The sequence below is a fragment of the Stenella coeruleoalba genome (genome assembly GCF_951394435.1).
Source record: "Stenella coeruleoalba genome assembly, chromosome: 15".
NCBI lineage: Eukaryota > Metazoa > Chordata > Mammalia > Artiodactyla > Delphinidae > Stenella > Stenella coeruleoalba.
The window spans coordinates 46,142,068-46,159,089 of NC_137161.1; the positions used below are offsets into that span (position 1 = coordinate 46,142,068).

The 17,022-nt window shown below is 46.1% G+C and overlaps 1 protein-coding gene across 3 annotated transcripts in view; it reads left to right on the forward strand.

The window, feature by feature from the left end:
• RALGAPA2 (Ral GTPase activating protein catalytic subunit alpha 2) overlaps positions 1-17,022 on the forward strand; it is a 282,721-nt gene that overhangs the window by 156,407 nt on the left and 109,292 nt on the right. For all 3 annotated transcript variants that reach the window (XM_079945309.1, XM_079945307.1, XM_079945308.1), the window contains 6 exons: positions 379-437; positions 5,647-5,755; positions 10,218-10,328; positions 11,609-11,677; positions 12,451-12,588; positions 13,063-13,246. In XM_079945309.1, coding sequence (XP_079801435.1) covers positions 379-437; positions 5,647-5,755; positions 10,218-10,328; positions 11,609-11,677; positions 12,451-12,588; positions 13,063-13,246 — 670 coding nt within the window. The remainder of the gene's footprint in view (positions 1-378; positions 438-5,646; positions 5,756-10,217; positions 10,329-11,608; positions 11,678-12,450; positions 12,589-13,062; positions 13,247-17,022) is intronic.

Genomic DNA, 17,022 nt, shown 5'->3' on the forward strand with positions numbered 1-17,022 from the left:
TCTCCTCAGCTGACTTTGGGGCAAAGAAAAATGCTTTTCAAATCAATCAATTAATTTATCTATCTATAGTACACAAGTACAACGTGTAATTCAGTGTACGATGTATAATCCAGTTGAAGTAAAAGAAAACCGAGATTTTTCCTATGACGAAGAGTCATTTGCTCTGCTTGGTTTTTATCGTATACACAGAAAAGCTCTTCCCTAGGCAGGCTCCAAGCCCTGCGAGCCCCCGGCTGAGACCACCATGCTGCTCCCCTGAGCCCCTTGTGTCCTTCCCCCAGTCCTTCAGTGGCCCCTCACTGCCTAGAATGAGGACAGAACATGTGGGAAATCAACTACTAAACAAGGTTTTTATTTTACGTCATTTTGTGTTTTTAGCACTACCTCATAAGTATTTTACTGAAGAATGCCACAGAGGAGCCAAATGAGAGTGCAAGGTAAATGCTAAATAAAAGGTAAACTAGTTTAGAATTTTAAGATACACATTCATGTGTAATCAGTTAAGGTTAAAAATACTTATTCTTTCACATTACTCTTACACTAAAAAGTACAGTAAGAATTATGTGGGGAAAATGCTTTATTAATTTTTTCAAAGGTGCCATTATTAAGTGAAAAGCACAAGGTGTAGATGATTGTGTGTAGCACATGCTACCTGTTGTGTAAGAAAAAGCAAGATTGCGAATACCTAGGTGTATTCCCTGATATTTTTAACAAGGAAGAAAATGGAAGGATAAACCGAAATGTATAAAAATGATGTACTTACAGCATAGTGATTCTCAATCGGCAGTGCTTTTGTATCCCAGGAAACATTCAGCAATGTCTGGAAACATTTTGGTTGCTTCCACCAGGCATCTGAGGTTGCTGGCAGTCTGTGGCCAAGATAGGAGGTTTTCTGGGGCACGTACAGAGTGAAAAGTTCCTATCTGTTCTCCCCAGGTGAGGCCCGGAGCTGGGAGCACTGGTGGCGGGCACAGCAGTTTCTGATCCTCAACCTCCAAGCTTGTAAGGTCACCAGAACCCCAGCTCCGCCTCTTGCTTGTGTCCTGCTCCCTCCGGGCCGGTTCCAAGCGAGCAGCGGGCACTTGCACTGTCTTGTTAGCTCTCCGATCATTTTCAAGGGTTTTTTCTTTTGTATTTTGTCTAACTTCTTCACTTACCTTCAGTGGACGGTTTAGTCACAATTTTCTAGTCTGCCATTACCAGAAGCTGTAAATTCATGATCAATTTGATAATATTAAATAACCTTGCATTTGGGGATAAACACAACTTGGTTTACACAGCACTGGATCTGATTTGACTAACATTTTGTTCAGGAAAGTTGCATTTATATTCATGGCCTTTAATTTTCTCTCCCCATCCTGTCCTTGTCAGGTTTGATTACAAGGTTATATAGTCTCACAAAATGAGCAAAGTGCTGTTTCATTCTGTTCAGTCAGCAAGAGTTTTTGTAAAATTGGACTTGATAGTCTTGTGTATTTATTTAATAGACGTTGATAGTAAAACTATCAAGGTATTTTCTTTATAAGAAGGTTCACCACGGACTCATTTTCTTCAATGATTTTAAGGAAAAGGTTTTTTTCGACAGTTTAGATAAACTAAAATTTTCTAAAAACTTGTCCATTCCAAGTTTTGAAACATTGTGGCATCCACGGTGTTTCCATTATCCCTTTGCTATCTTTTATCTCTTTCACTTCTATAGCTATAAGCACTTTTTAATCTCTGACACTTTTTGTGTGTTCTCTGATTTTTCTCACTAGTCTTACCAAATATCTGTCAATTTTATTGGTCTTTTCAAAGAAGGGACTTTTGTCTTTGTTCAACCTCTCTATTCTATATTTTAATTTCCTACTCTCTGCTCTTTTTTTAATGTTCATTCTACTTCCTTTACATTCTATAATTCTTTTTCTCACTTTTGAAGTTGTATACTTAGTATATTAATTCTCAGCCTTTCTTTTATGCAAATATGAACAGTTAAGTCCATATGTTTATTTCTAGGTGCTACTTTGTCTGAGTTCTTTAAGTTTTGATATGTAATATTTTTGCACTACAAAGCTTTTCCAATTTCCATTATGATTCCTTCATTGAGTCATGATTTATTGAGCAATATATTTCTTAATTTCCAAAAATATCATTCTTTCTATTTATCTTTATGCTGCTGATGTCTTAGTTAATTGCATTGTGGATCAAAAATGTTGTTGGTCTTTGGAATTGTTGAGATTTGCTTTATGGTCCAATATGTAGTCAGTTTTTGCAAATGTCCCATATATGCTTGAAAGAATGTATATACTATTCTTCAGTTGTTGGGTGTAGTGTTCTAGATGTGTCCATTAGATTAATTTTTTAAATCATGTGTTTCAAATATTACACATTCTTTCTATTTTTTCATCATCTAGATCATTTACTGAGAAAGATATGTTAAAAATCTCCCAATTTTATGGTGCATTTATATATTTCTCTTCGTATTTCTGTCAATTTTTGTTTTATATATTTGAAGCTATGTTATTAGCTGCACAGAAGTGTAAAATTATCCTATCTCTATAGTTAATCAAATCTTTTATATTTATGTAGTGACCTCTTTATCTTTAAGGGTGTTTTTTTTATCTTAAAGACCAGTTGTCTGATATTGATTCAGCTATATTTTTAAATAATATTTTCTTTTAAATTAACCTTTCTATATTCTTCTCTTTTAAATGTCTTTGCAAAAGCTGTACATACTTGATTTTATGTGTTTATCCTGTCTGATCTTTAGCTTTTAACTGAAGCTTTAGTTCGTTTGCATTTACTGTAGCTACTGATATATTTGGATGTAAATCTTTCATCTTATTTTATACTTTGCTATTTGTCTTTTTCAATATTTCTTTCATTTTCTCCTGTTTTTTTACCTTCATTTTTTTTCACTCACCTTTTCTTCCTTCCTTCCTTCCTTTTTTTGGGAGTGATTGTGGTTTTTTCACATTCCATTTATTACCTCTATTTTTTTAGAAGTCATAGATTTTCAGTTCTTTTAGAGGCTGCCTTAGAAATTTTAATATGCATACTTATCTTGCTAGTTCTTAGTCTGTCTTTATCCTCCTCCTGAACAATGCCATTTCCTTAGGATGTAATATTCTGATTTTGCTCCTCTGTCACTGTAGCTGTTCCTCTCCTGTCTGCCTTCTCTACCTACCTCTGGGGGTTAGAGTGACTCAGGGTTTAGGGCTGGCTGTCTTTCCCTCTGCATGATGTTCCTAGGTGCTCTTATTCATTTCACCAGACTTTTTTAACACCATCTGCTTGCTGATGATACTGAATTTATTTTCCTGGCCCCTTCTGTCAACCCCTTAAATATTCAGGCTTTTATATTAAACTGCCTACTTGATATCTCAACTTGGATGTCTTAACACATGTAAACTTAACACAACCAAAACTGAAGCCTTGAGTCTGCTGTCTGCCCCAGAGCCTAACTGTCCTCAGACATCATCTCAGTACTTGTCACCATCATCTGCCCAGACTGTCAATTCAGAAACTTGGGAAAATCCTTGATTTCTCCTTTACCTGCACCTGCTGCATTCAGACCTTCAACAAGTCTTGGCAGTATCTTTCTTCCCTCTTTTCCTTTAGTGTAGAAAGCCAAATTCCTGTGGAGTTAAAAGTGGAATAGAAATATGTATAATATGGTCAGTCTTTCTTAGTTGTGTGTAAAAGGAGTTAGGCAATGAAATTAAGGTCATATGAGTGTAGGTAAGCAAGCAGACTGAAATATGATCAAGATTCAAATAAATGGAGGAGAACTGAGAGAGAATATAGCTATAATTGTGAGTGATAGTAATTCAGAAAAATTAAGAAAAAACAAGAAGTTTTTGTTATATAAATTGGAGTGGTATGAGGTGGCATAGTAGCAAACAGTATTAAGAGAGTGTATTGGAATACAGACTGAGAGTAAGGTAATACTGCCATTAGCTTAAAAAAGAGTCTTGATAGATAAAACTCATTCACAATCACGAAGGACATCCTGGGGATATAGAGAACATGAGGAGTCACTGGGAGTGTAAGAATAGGAAGATGCCAAGTGAGGATGTTAAATGATGAATTTCAAAGAGAGAAAATAGCAGGAAGGGCTGTTACAAGCGAGTGTGGCTTAAAACTCAAGGCAGGTGAGAGTAGCTTAGGTTATAAAACCATTTTACAGGTCACAGTATTCTCCATAGTGCAAGGCTAATAGTTACAGAGAAATGCAGGTGTTCCTAGAAACGAGAGCTCTTAACAAATTACACTTAACAAATAGGTTAATGGGTCATAAAAAAAAAAAAGACTATACACACCTATATATACACACATGCACTCAAAGGAAGAGCAGCTCTTAAAATGGTAACAGTATGATTTGGGGCATAATTCCAAGTGGTATAGTTTTCATGGGTCAAACAATCAGTCTGAGTTCGGCTGAGGGAAGATAAAGAGGCTTTGGGAAAGAATATAGAGTTCTTGGGAATGACTATAGACTAAGATGCAAAGGGCAGTTTCTAGGAATTGGGCAAGAGAAGAGAGACATGTAGACAATTCTAGACAGGAAGGTGTGGAGGCTAATGCCGGCGCCGGAGAAACAAGAAAGGCCCGGCACACACCTTGTAACCGAGGCAAAAGCACAGCTGTTACCGAGGGAGTTTTGGTAGAAGGTGACATGGTCGCCAAAGGGGTTTTAATTAACTGGTTCGGAAGCACCTAGTCCATTCTGATCGAAAGAGGTGAGAATCCAGTGAAGTATGGTGGTTTTAAAACCTGAAAATAGCTTGATTTTAATTGCTGAATTATACTGATGGCCTTTAAGGGACGTTCAGTGTGGAGGGATGGGCAGTGTGTCCGGTTTGACTGGCCCTGGATGTGACCTCCTGCTACAGAGAACAGCATATTACATATTACAGCAAGCATCTCGTTCCAAGTAGTGGTTTGAAGCCCCTTTTTGTTCAGAAAGTGAGCAGGTTGGAGGGCAGGCATTTAAATTTCATATACGTGCATTCAGGAAACATTCAGAAGAATGTGACTTTTTGATCATTGCAAAAGATATTGAGTGTATCAATTCCAAAGAAAATTACCATCCAATCTTGATTTATAATTGAGAAAGGTAATTTTTAAAGGAGTATGCAACTTAAAGAGTATTTTGTCTTAACACATTGTTTAAAAGAAGTAACGGTGAAACTTATTTTGAAAGTTGTACTCAGGTATTCTTTACGATAAAATACAGGATTTGTCCTCTGTTTTTGGTAAGTGTTGTGTATTTTATTGTAAGGAAAACAATTACAGACTCAATTTCCAACAATCTTCTAAGATTCATGTTTTTGATTCTTCCTCAGAAATATCCTGAAGCAAGAAATTGTAATAAAAAAATTAGTTTCAGCAAAAATAAGTGATAATGTGCTGTGACAATTAACAGAAAATATACCATTTATTTCATTAAATATTTAATTACTAACCATTATGAATATTTCTATTTGTCCTGCAAACTGGTCTGTTGAAGGTACCTTATCTTTTTTCTCAAGAAGACATTTTGTTAATATGTCTGTAACTTTTGTACTTTGTAAACAAGGCTTAAAATATTTTGTCATTTGAAAATACCAAGAAAATTCATCTCTTCGTGAGAGTTTTCCTCCTTGTCTCCTTCTTTTTCAAAAGGTGCATTGCCATTTGCTCCCTTGGCGTCTGGATCTGTGAAGAGCTTGCACAGGGCACGAACCATCCTCAGCTGAGAGAGGCCGTCAACGTGATAGGCGTCACTTTGAAGGTATTGCCAGTTCGTCATGTGTATTTGACATTAAGCTGTTTCCCAGGTATTCAACCCGTTTTAGTTTGAATTAGCCCCATTTCTATTTCCCCCTACATTACAGAGAAGTTTTGATTCAGAAATCTTTTCTCTCAGAGCCACGTTGAACGTTCTGTGAGGGGTCCTGGCAAAGCCACCCATGGTTGCTTACCCACTGGCGGCTACAGCCTGGCTGTCCATAGCCTGAGCTTCGTGGACCGGCCCAGTGGGTTCCTCTGGTGGCTGGGCAGCTCCTGGGGCAAGCAGGATGCCTGTCACCTGTGGGTTGGAGTGACAAGAAAGTGGGGTTTCATGCCCTGGCCTCCTCGGCAGGACCAGGAGAGACCAGGCAGCTCCTGGGCAACAGCCTGAGTGCTTCACGTCAGTGGGGCCTTGGGCACTTTGAGGATGTCTGTCTTCCTTGGCTTTGTTAGTAAGAAGAGCTGCCATGTGCTGCGTGCTCACCTCATGCTGGGCCAGATTTTTCTTAGTATTTCTGTAAATTTTCAAAAAGTTCTTTAATTTTTCTGTAATTATGAGGAGAAACGTTAAGGCAGCAGAAGAGAATGTACCTGCCGTGTCGAGCCCTTGCCCTGTCAGGGGCGTCCCAGCGCAGTGCACGGACTGAGCCATGGAATCCCGCCACCCCTGTGGACACTGCTGCTTCCCCCATTTTAGAAATAAAAGAGAAGGCGACTAAGGGGAAGGCCAGGGAACCTGCTCCAGCTTGAATTGCTGAGAAATCAGAGGGCCAGGATCAGTCAGATTGGCCTCCCTTTAAACATTGTAAATAACAGAGGAGAACTCCTGGACAGAAGTCCTGGGCCCTGGGGCAGCTCCGTCACCTTTCAGTGCCTGTGTCGCCGTGCTGGTTGGAAGGGGGAGCACATCAATATAAGAGAACCGAGGGCCAGAGAGGAAAGAGCAGCCTCAAGGAACATGGGGGACGATGAGCGGCCACTCTGGGAAGAGGGCCTTAGGGGGCTTGGGGCTCTACCAGGTGGAGGAGAGCGCAGGGGAGGGGAGGGGGAGGAGGGGAGGGGAGGAGGGGGAGGAAAGGGGAAGAGGGGGAGGGGAGGGGAGGGGAGGGGAGGGGGAAGAGGAGGAGGGGGAGAAGGGGGGAGGAAGAGGAGGGAAGAGTGCCTTAGAGGGCTTGGGGCTCTACCAGGGGGAGGAGAGTGCAGGGGAGAGGAGGGGGAAGAGGGGGAGGGGAGGGGGAAGAGGGGGAGGGGGAGGGGGAGAAGGAGGGAGGGGGGAGGAGGGGGAGAAGGAGGGAGGAGGAGGAGGGAAGAGGGCCTTAGGGGGCTTGGGGCTCTACCAGGTGGAGGAGAGCGCAGGGGAGGGGAGGGGGAGGAGGGGGAGGGGAGGAGGAGGAGGGGAGGGGAGGAGGGGGAGGAGAGGGGAAGAGGGGGAGGAGAGGGGAGGGGGAAGAGGAGGAGGAGAAGGGGGGAGGAAGAGGAGGGAAGAGTGCCTTAGGGGGCTTGGGGCTCTACCAGGGGGAGGAGAGTGCAGGGGAGAGGAGGGGGAAGAGGGGGAGGGGAGGGGGAAGAGGGGGAGGAGGAGGGGGAGAAGGAGGGAGGAGGAGGAGGGAAGAGGGCCTTAGGGGGCTTGGGGCTCTACCAGGGGGAGGAGAGCTCGGGGAGAGGAGGGGGAAGAGGGGGAGGGGAGGGGGAAGAGGGGGAGGGGAGGAGGAGAAGGAACAGGGGTGGGGGTTGGGGGGAGGAGGAGGCTCGGCCCTACCTGCCCGGTTGGCAGCAGGGAGCACGAGTTCTGCCTGTGGGCTTTGCATGGCTCCGTCTCCGGGCTCTGCTCTGCTGGAACCGTGCCCTCCAGGAGCGCTTGGCGAGGTTGACATAGGTGTCCCCTCAGGCACGGGAAGGGCATGGGCAGCAAAGCTAGGGAAGCGCCAGCCAGGGGGTGTCGATAAAAAGCAGCCTCTGGCCGTGACAGCGATGGGAACAAAGGGCTGTGCAGCCTCTGGAGAAGTCCACTCGGCTACTCGTTTGTTGCGGGTGGGAGCTCGTGTGGGCAGCGGGGTGGGACTCTGCTAAGCCAGAGCCAGACTTACAGACTCCAGCGTCCTCATGGGCGAGTGGCAGCATCGGCGCTCGGGCCCTGCGTTCCTGCCCTCAGCCCCACTGTCCTCCTTCTCTTGCTCATCTTAGGAGCCATAGTCGACTCTCCCTTCCTCACCACCATGGTCCTGGTCACCGGGTCCTGAACGGCCTTCGATCACTCCCGCCTGCTGCCCGGGGCCACCCCTCCCACAGCTGGCTCCCTCGGCCTCCTCCCCAGCCCACCCCCACCCCGACTCCCATGGCCCGAGCCTGGACCTGCAGATCTGCCCTCCGTGCTGCTGCCAGAGAGGGACGTCCGTGAGCGGGCCCCTGTCTGCTGCACCAAGCTGCCAGTTCCTTCAGAGCAGGGACTGTGTCACCCTGTACCTGTGTCCTCTGTGCTGCTCATTCAGTGCCGAGTACATTGTTGGTACCCCGTGGGCATGTCCTGGTGAGCAAGTGGGTGATACGTTTCATCCCCACATCCCGCAGCCCTCCACATGTCAGGAACACCACCGCCCTCGCAGACCTCCACAGCGACTCTTCTTGACTCTTCTTGCCTTGGTGCCTGCACCCTGGGCCCTGGGCCCACTGCCTGGAAGGAAACTGGCCCCTGCCCGACCCCACGTTCTTCCCAGCTCAGCGCAGCTCTCCCCCTCCGTTCCCCCACCCCGCCCCCCGGCCCCAGTGGCTTCTCTCTGTCATCTGCCCCCACCTCTCACGCCTCATCCCTCTCTGCCCTCTTGTCTGCCATGTCCCTCATTTCACCATTGTCACCTTGTCTGTCTCCGGCCATAATGCAAGAGCCATGCCAACCTTATGTTTCTACCATGTGACCCGACCAGCGGGACGCAGCAGAAATGCCCCCAGTGCCCACTCTTACTCTTCCTCTCCCTCCACATGCCGACGTCCCCTCAGACCTCCTTGGGGCTGTGCTCAGCATTAGGAATACGACAGAGAATAAGATGCAAGAAGATAAACACACAAAACAACAAGCAAACAAACACAGGATCAGCTCTGATAGCCCTTAATGCCGTCTAGAAATTACAGCAGGGGAGGAGGATGGAACGGAAGAGCTGGAGGGGGTGGGCTCCACGCCTTTGGACAGTCTTGGTGGCCTCATGGGGGAGATGACATCTTGAGTCGTGATCTGAAAAATGTGGCAGCACCTGCCGAGTGCAGACCTGGGGAATGAGTGTCCCAGGCAGAGCAAGGAGCAGGTGCAAAGGCCCTGGGGCAGAAATAAGTCAGAGTGTTTGAGGAGTGGACAGAGGCCATGAGGGTCAGGGGGCGGGAGATCTGGGTGGCTGGAGGAGGCTGTGCAGAGCCCCTTGGGGCAGATGCTCTCACCCCAGGTTTCCTTGTGCCTGTCAGGAGGGGAGCAGTCAGCAACTGTTCTGTAGAAGTAAAACTGACCACCTTTCCCTTCTCATACTGTGATTTGTCACTGAGGTGCTAAATGTTGACTTCTGTTGTTTTTGTGGCCCTCTGGTCAGTTGGCATCTGCTTCCTGCAACCTGGAGCTCCTGGGGTGGAAATAGCTGAGACGCAAGTCCAGAGGTCTCCCTAGACAGGGACACAGATTTGGTGACAAAGCGTTCTGCCCTAGATGGTGGGGTGTGGATGGCAGTGTGGTCCAGGGTCTGGCCAGGGAGGGAGCACTGGGAGTCCTCATCCCTCCCCCACACCCACAGCCCACAGTCCCTGCGAGAACTGCCCCATTGCTGTGCCATCTCCCAAGAAACAGGGGCACCTAGAGGACCCTGAACACACGCCAGACGCAGAAAACAGATGCAATAATAACTGAATATCCCTTAACTTTGAATTATGTTCTCCTAGCTTCACATTTTTCACATTTCTTAGAATGTCATATGTGCAGGTTAAGTTTAATTTCATCGGATAGAAAGGCTTTTGATCAATCCTTGTTTCTCCAAGTGTAAAATGAAGATAGCGGCTGCCTTATGGAGCTGTTAATGAAGAGTTATCAAGGCGAAAATGAGCAGAATTCTCGTAAAAGGTTCAGTACACGGGGGGTACTCAATAATGTACTACATTTCAGTTTCCTCCAGTCGGCAAAACTATCATTTGTGTGATCTGAATAAGGCATTTGAATTTACGCTTTTAATTTCCAAATGATTAAATGACAACTACTTGTTTCTATAGAATGTTATGTAAATTAGTACAGCTAGTCTAGCAGAAGGCAGTTACAGGACAGTGACCGCGTACAAACTGTCTGGTGATAAGATACATTTTTCATATATTTAATGCACAACAGGGACATGGATCCCCAAATGGAGCTGGAAAGAAATCGTTGTTGGGTTCTCCTTTAGGAGTACTGCACACGTGAAGTGAGGTTATTTCGTTTGGGGTTTTGTTTTCTTTTCTAGTTTCCTAACAAAATCGTGGCCCAGGTAGCTTGTGATGTGCTTCAGTTGCTGGTTTCCTACTGGGAAAAGCTTCAGATGTTTGAAACCTCTCTGCCTCGGAAAATTGCAGAAGTAAGTCTTTTTCCCATAATGCTCAAACATCAGCGTGTCCCTTTTATTACATTGGATATTTAATTAATTCTAGATACTCAAATAATGGTTGGAGAACCAACCATTAAACTGCCGTGTGAGTCACCCATTTTCAGAGTAAATTGCGCTGGTTCTTCTCAGCTGCGATTTCAGGCACCACGTAAGAAGCCACCAGTGTTCCAGGGCAGCCTTACACTTGGGGAGTTTGAAAGGCAAACACGGCCACAACAAAGAGACCTTTTGTCGATTGGGCTTCATTCATCCAGAGTAATTTGGATGGTGCCAACAAGGAGTCGGCAGCTGGTTGTGATGCCCTGTGTGTGTGGGCGGGGGTGGGGTGTGGGGGCCTCTCCCAGACCGAAGGCCCGGACCGAGCTTTCTGCCATAGCGTGATCGCCCGGCTGTAATGAGATTACGACTGTAATACCCTCCGTGGGGTCACTGGTGGAGGACGGGGGCGAGAGGAACAGGAAGAACATTCTCCACGAAAACACCCCGGACGTCAGTGGCACGTGAAGGTGCCGGCTGGCACAGGGGCAGGTACCCTCACCCTGTAGGTGTGGTTGGTAAGGCTCAGCCGTTCCTGCCAGGTTTTGTCGCTGCCCTTCTTTAAACATGCCCTGTTCTGTACACACCCAGTGCAGAGGAAGGGATATGATTTATTTTCTCTCAGCCCTAGACAAATTTCACCCGTGAGGTCACTTTGTTCTCTCAGAGATACAGCAGAAATCACAAGCGATTTTCAACCTCAAGGAACCTAGAGTGAAACAGAACTTTGGACGATAGGCATATAAGCTGCTGCAAAATGTATAGTTGGGTTTTAGGGCGACCATATAATTTATCACCTAAACTGGAATACCTTTGAGAATGAAAGTGGTGCTGTTACCCTGCAGCCGCAGGTGTGGGGAGACCTGGGGTAATTTATAAGAAAAGTAAATGGGAGCATCTTCAGAATTACTTTTGCAAGTATTTGTTGCTTTCCTTGTGAGAAGTGGAAAATGGAGATTGTGTGACTGCAGAGAGAAATACTCCTTCCTCTGGGCCCCCGATTTCACTGCCAGCAGAGTGGAAACAGGCATGGCCATCGCCTTCTGGTTTTCAGGTCACACAAATCTCTGAGGTGACTCTTCGCTTGATGTCACCTTCCTCTGGGAGTTGGCACCAGGCTGGCTTTAGTGGCAAGGCCGTCCTGGGCCTCCTTTCACGCGGCTTCCAGAACTGTTACTGGGGTCTGTTTGATTGGGAATTTGTCTTCTCTGCAGATCCTCGTGGCCACGATTGCTTTTCTTTTACCAAGTGCAGAGCACTCCTCAGTGGAAGCAGACAAGAAGGTAAGTGGCGCATCGGCCAGGTCCTCCCTAGACTTGGTTTTTTTTTACACAATGGCACTTTTTTTTTTTTAGAATTTTATTTATTTTTTTATACAGCAGGTTCTTACTAGTTATCCATTTTATACATATTAGTGTATATATGTCAATCCCAATCTCTAGAGGGTTTTTTTTTTTTTTTGCGGTACGCGGGCCTCTCACTGCTGTGGCCTCTCCCATTGCGGAGCACAGGCTCCGGACGTGCAGGCTCAGCGGCCATGGCTCACGGGCCCAGCCGCTCCGCGGCATGTGGGATCCTCCTGGACCAGGGCACGAACCCGTGTCCCCTGCATCGGCAGGCGGACTCTCAACCACTGCGCCACCAGGGAAGCCCTCTAGAGTTTGTTTTTTAAGAATGTAATAAAACAGATGGCAAATACTATCACATGCAGGGCTATCCTTTATAATATCCCCTGTTAGGGGCTGCCGCGGAGCAGCTGGGCCCATGGTGGCCGCTGAGCCTGCGCGTCCGGAGCCTGTGCTCCGCAACGGGAGAGGCCACAACAGTGAGAGGCCCGAGTACCGCAAAAAAACAAAAAACAACAAACAAGGATATCTATAATATCCCCTGTTAGGACTGGCCCTAACAGCCTCTCTGTGAAAACCTCATTCATTTCTGTGTCCCTGAACAATGGCTGCGATGCCGGGAAGGTTCTGCTTCACTGAAGGTTTGCTGTCACTTGGGGTGGAGTCTGCGAGGCTGAAGCCTGAGGCTCTGGGTCTGCTTCGTCTTCCAGTTCCTCGTGTCCCTGCTGCTCTGCCTCCTGGACTGGTGCATGGCGCTGCCGGCGGGCACCCTCCTCCACCCCGTGTCCACAGCAGCCCTGGACGAGCAGCCCGCGGCCCGGACCCCCTTGCTGGATTACATCTACAGGGTGAGTCTCCCCCAGGCCTTGGGGCATGGAGCGTGGACTGCAGCATCAGAGAATCACCAAAACAGGTTTTAGGCATTCCCATACTTATCTGTGCCCTTTTGACAAGGATTTATGGGGGTTCAGCATTTTAAAAGAAATGAATGACTTAAGGAGTGAGAGCAGAACAGTTATCATAGAGAAGCAGTGGTTGCCCAGTTCACGATGCACTTTACCCAACTGCTATCGTCAAACAACTGCAGTTTGGTCAGAATCCCCCAGTGTTCATGGGACGTGGTCTGTATCTGCTTCGTTATGAAAAGAACTGTTTCTGTTGTAGGAATATCCACAGCCTTAGTTGGACAAAATCTGTTTATCAAAGGAAGAAAAAGTATAATGGTCCCAGTTATCTCCTAAGTGCTGTTGTAGTTTGACAGGTCGTCAGGGGGCAGGAGGTTGGGGGCATCCCTGGCACACAATCCCTTCCGTGCTTCACAGGTTCTGCACTGCTGTGTTTGCGGCTCAAGCACTTACACCCAGCAGAGCCGCTACACCCTGACCCTGGCTGACCTGTCATCCGCGGATTACGACCCCTTCCTCCCACTGGCAAACGTGAAGAATTCTGAGCCGGTCCAATTTCATTCATCAGCAGAACTGGGCAACCTGCTTACTGTCGAAGAGGGTAAGATTCTTCAGAATAGTCATCCCAGTTGACAGGAAAAGGAAAGACGGTAGCCATTTGTTAATACTCACTGTGTTTCTTTTTAAGAATCTGGTGGTTGAAATCCAGGTTTCTAGAGTGCTCTGTGATAGCAAGTCCTTCCTTCCTCGTTTCCTCTCTTTTTCTATTCTCCTCGCCTTTCTTTTCCCATCTTAGTTAAATTTTGTATTATCGAGGACCCACGGGACCCACAAACCCACAAACACAGTCCATTTTCTGTCCCCAAGGAGCTTTTCATCTCATGGTGGCGGGGGGTGGGGGTGGCGACAGGATTCAGGCAGAAGGACTCGTGTGTGGCCCGGCAGCACCATAGGGGCTTCCCACGGAGAAGGACCTAAGCCAGACTTGGAAGGACGGGCTGACTTTGCGAGGAGCTGGTAGAGCGTCGGGACCAGGCGGGCATCACAAAGGGATGGTGTGAGGCCACTCTGCTCCCGGCGGAGGGCCCATCGTAGACATGTGGGTGTGTCAGGACCTCGGGGCTGTGCTTACCCCCCTAACCACCTTCTCCCCAAATGACAAGAGCCCATCTCTAGGCCTTGGAATATGAGTCAGCATGTGGATGTGTCATCTGTATGTGTGATAGATGCCATCTATATGCCTAGACTCACATACACACACGCACTGAAACTAGTGAACTCTGAAGACTGATGAATTCTTTCGGTGACAAATGTGATATTATACTATTGTTACTCAAGATGTTACCATTCGGGTGAAGGATATCTGGGCTCTCTCTGTATTATTTCTTACAAGTGCGTGTGCATCTTCAGTTGTCTCAAAAATTAAAAGTTAAGGGGCTTCCCTGGTGGCACAGTGGTTGAGAGTCCGCCTGCCGATGCAGGGGACACGGGCTCGTGCCCCGGTCCGGGAAGATCCCACATGCCGCGGAGCGGCTGCGCCTGCGAGCCATGGCCGCTGAGCCTGCGCCTGTGCTCCGCAACGGGAGAGGCCACAACAGTGAGAGGCCCGTGTACCGCCAAAAAAAAAAAAAGTTAAAAAAAAAATGTGGGTATAGAGTGTTAGATCATCCATGAAAATGTTATGGACTTTGCAAGTTAAAAACCTAGGCCTAAGAACAGAACCTGCGGGTAAAACTTCCTTAAAGAAAAAGGAGCGAGGGCGTGTCACCAGGAAGACAAAGTCAGGGAAATGGACAAAGAACCAAAAGGAGTCATTTCTAGGAGGTCAAGGGAAGAAAGCAGACAAGGAGCTGAAGAAGGTCAGCAGGGTCACAGGCTTCCAGAAGCTCGGGGAGGGTGAGACCAGAACAGCAGCTGTTTTATTTCCCAACCAAGTGTTTGGTGGTGGGTTTTGCTGAATACTTTGCACAGCGTGGTTGGTCTGCAGCCAGACAGCATGAGCAGGTGACCTGGGGCGTGACTGTTTGGAGCCCCAAGACGGTCCCCTGTGGGGCCTCCTGGGAAGGGAGGAAGGACACAGCGGCATTAGCCAGTGAGGGTTCAGGTCCAGGGCTGTGTTTGCAAGATTGCAGAGTCCAGGGTGTGCTTCTGGCTGGGAGTGGGGCGCCAGTCGGGAGCGAGGCCTCATTTTAGCTCCTTTTATAGATGAGCAGACCAAGGCAAAGGGATTTTCCCAAGGGTGTACAGGTCAGAAGTAACAGAGGTGGAATGTGGATTTAAGGTTTATCCACAGGGTCCTGGAACAGTGAATTCTTCACTCGGGGTTTTGCATAGTGGAGACAGAAGACTGATCGGGGCTGTGTTGCTGGCTGGCAGCACGAGACACCTCGTCACGTTGTGTTGCCCATTTGCTTCGTCATTTGTGGATCTCCTTCTGGAGTCCCCTGTTCTTTCCAGTTGCAATCTTTTCTTGACACTTTTTTCCCACAGTTGTAAATTCAAAACATTTTTTTTTCAGTAAAATGACCTTTGATCTATTTCTTTTTGCTGTTTCCTACCTTGTAGTCCAAAAACAGGTTCCCTGCTGATTATGACTCTTCACAGAAAAATGGCAGAAGATTAATAGGGTAATGAAAAAGGATAAACCTAAAATTGCACATTTAAGTTTTTGTACCACTTTCTTTCAATGTCCAACACTCTTTGACTTGACCATTCATTCTCCAGAAAACCTCAGGACCTTATGCAAACTTGTCCTAACACAGCTCTGTGTTACTCAAAATGAGGTTTAAACTTCTATGGCAAAGGAGTTTTGAAATTCTCTAACATATTTACTAAGTTAAAAAACAAAGCTTAAAAACGTACTAGCACCCACAGCCTCTCTAGCCAAATAAGTACATCCTTGTTAAGAATGAAGAGGAGGGGCTTCCCTGGTGGCACAGTGGTTGAGAGTCCGCCTGCCGATGCAGGGGACACGGGTTCGTGCCCCGGTCTGGGAAGATCCCACGCCGCGGAGCGGCTGGGCCCGTGAGCCTTGGCCGCTCAGCCTGCGCGTCCAGAGCCTGTGCTCCGCAACGGGAGAGGCCATGGCAGTGAGAGGCCCGTGTACCGAAAAAAAAAAAAAAGAATGAAGAGGAAACATAAAGATATAGGTATTTCAGGTTAAACAAAACGTGCCCATATTTGAGGGGTGTTTTCATTCAGTGTCATTAATTCATCATTTATAACCACACTGTTTCTACTCAGATAACGTTTCTGATAAGCAATGTTATATTTTTATCTATTATTTTCAGATGATTCTTTCATAGACCATTTCCCACATTTGATGTAATTACTACTTTCAAATAGAGTTACAAGCGGGAGAGACCCAAGGGGAGGAACCATCAATGTCATGACACCTGCTCACTTTTCTCATCATTAATACCTAAGTGCTTAAGAAGAAGGGAAGGGAGGAGCTTTAAAAAAAAATGAAAGTTAAAGGACAACCTAACGTTACTGTTTTTATATTTCATCTCTAAATTTAGAAAAATAAATATTTGGAATATATTTTTGCATACTTTTTGGACGTCACAAGCTTGTTTTCTCATAGATGGAGTCTAGACTTCCTCTTTATTTTTCAGGGCAGCCCTGGGCAGTTGATGCAGCTGAAGTCTGCCAGGGAAGAGCAGTTCTTATTTCACAAATACTCCCTTCCTTACTTTTCAGTACCAGAGATATTTGGGGTTTTTATTGGGTGTGTCATGGTTTATGACTTGATTAACGTGACTCCAGGTTAATTTCCCATTGTAAAATTCAAGCACATTCATTAAAATACAAATTTGTATTTACTGCAAGTTGAAAGTACAACCTATGTAAGTAAAAGTAGAGGAAAGTCGCTTTTCCAGTTGTTGTTTTCTGCCATGGCCTTTATCCAGTTGGACCTTTCTTGTTAGTTTCGTAGCCTGTGCTACTGTGTCATCACCATGCGGTGTCTTACATTATGGACTTCTGAGCCCCCAGCTGGCTGCACCTTTGTTGTTGGAGCATTAACATTTCTGATGCAGCGTGTATTCATATGGGATGATAAGCATGAATAAAAAGCATCTGTAACTTTTGAAAAAGTTAATATGGACACAAAAGCAAAGGCATTCATAACTGTGATTTCAAGGGAATGAGTTGAGGTGTTTAAATTTCTCAGCTGTATGGAAATCATGCGCACTTCAGAGGGTCGGGAAGAAGCATTTCATTTCAGAGACAGATGTAGATGACCTTCTCTGCTTCTAAAAAGTTACGATTTTTAAATGAAGTTTTATTTTTCATTGTTGAATACAGGTGATTTCCTGTTCCTCAAAAAGAAAAAATTAAGAAGAAATCCAAGAAAAGTGAGGACAGTCTGATTCT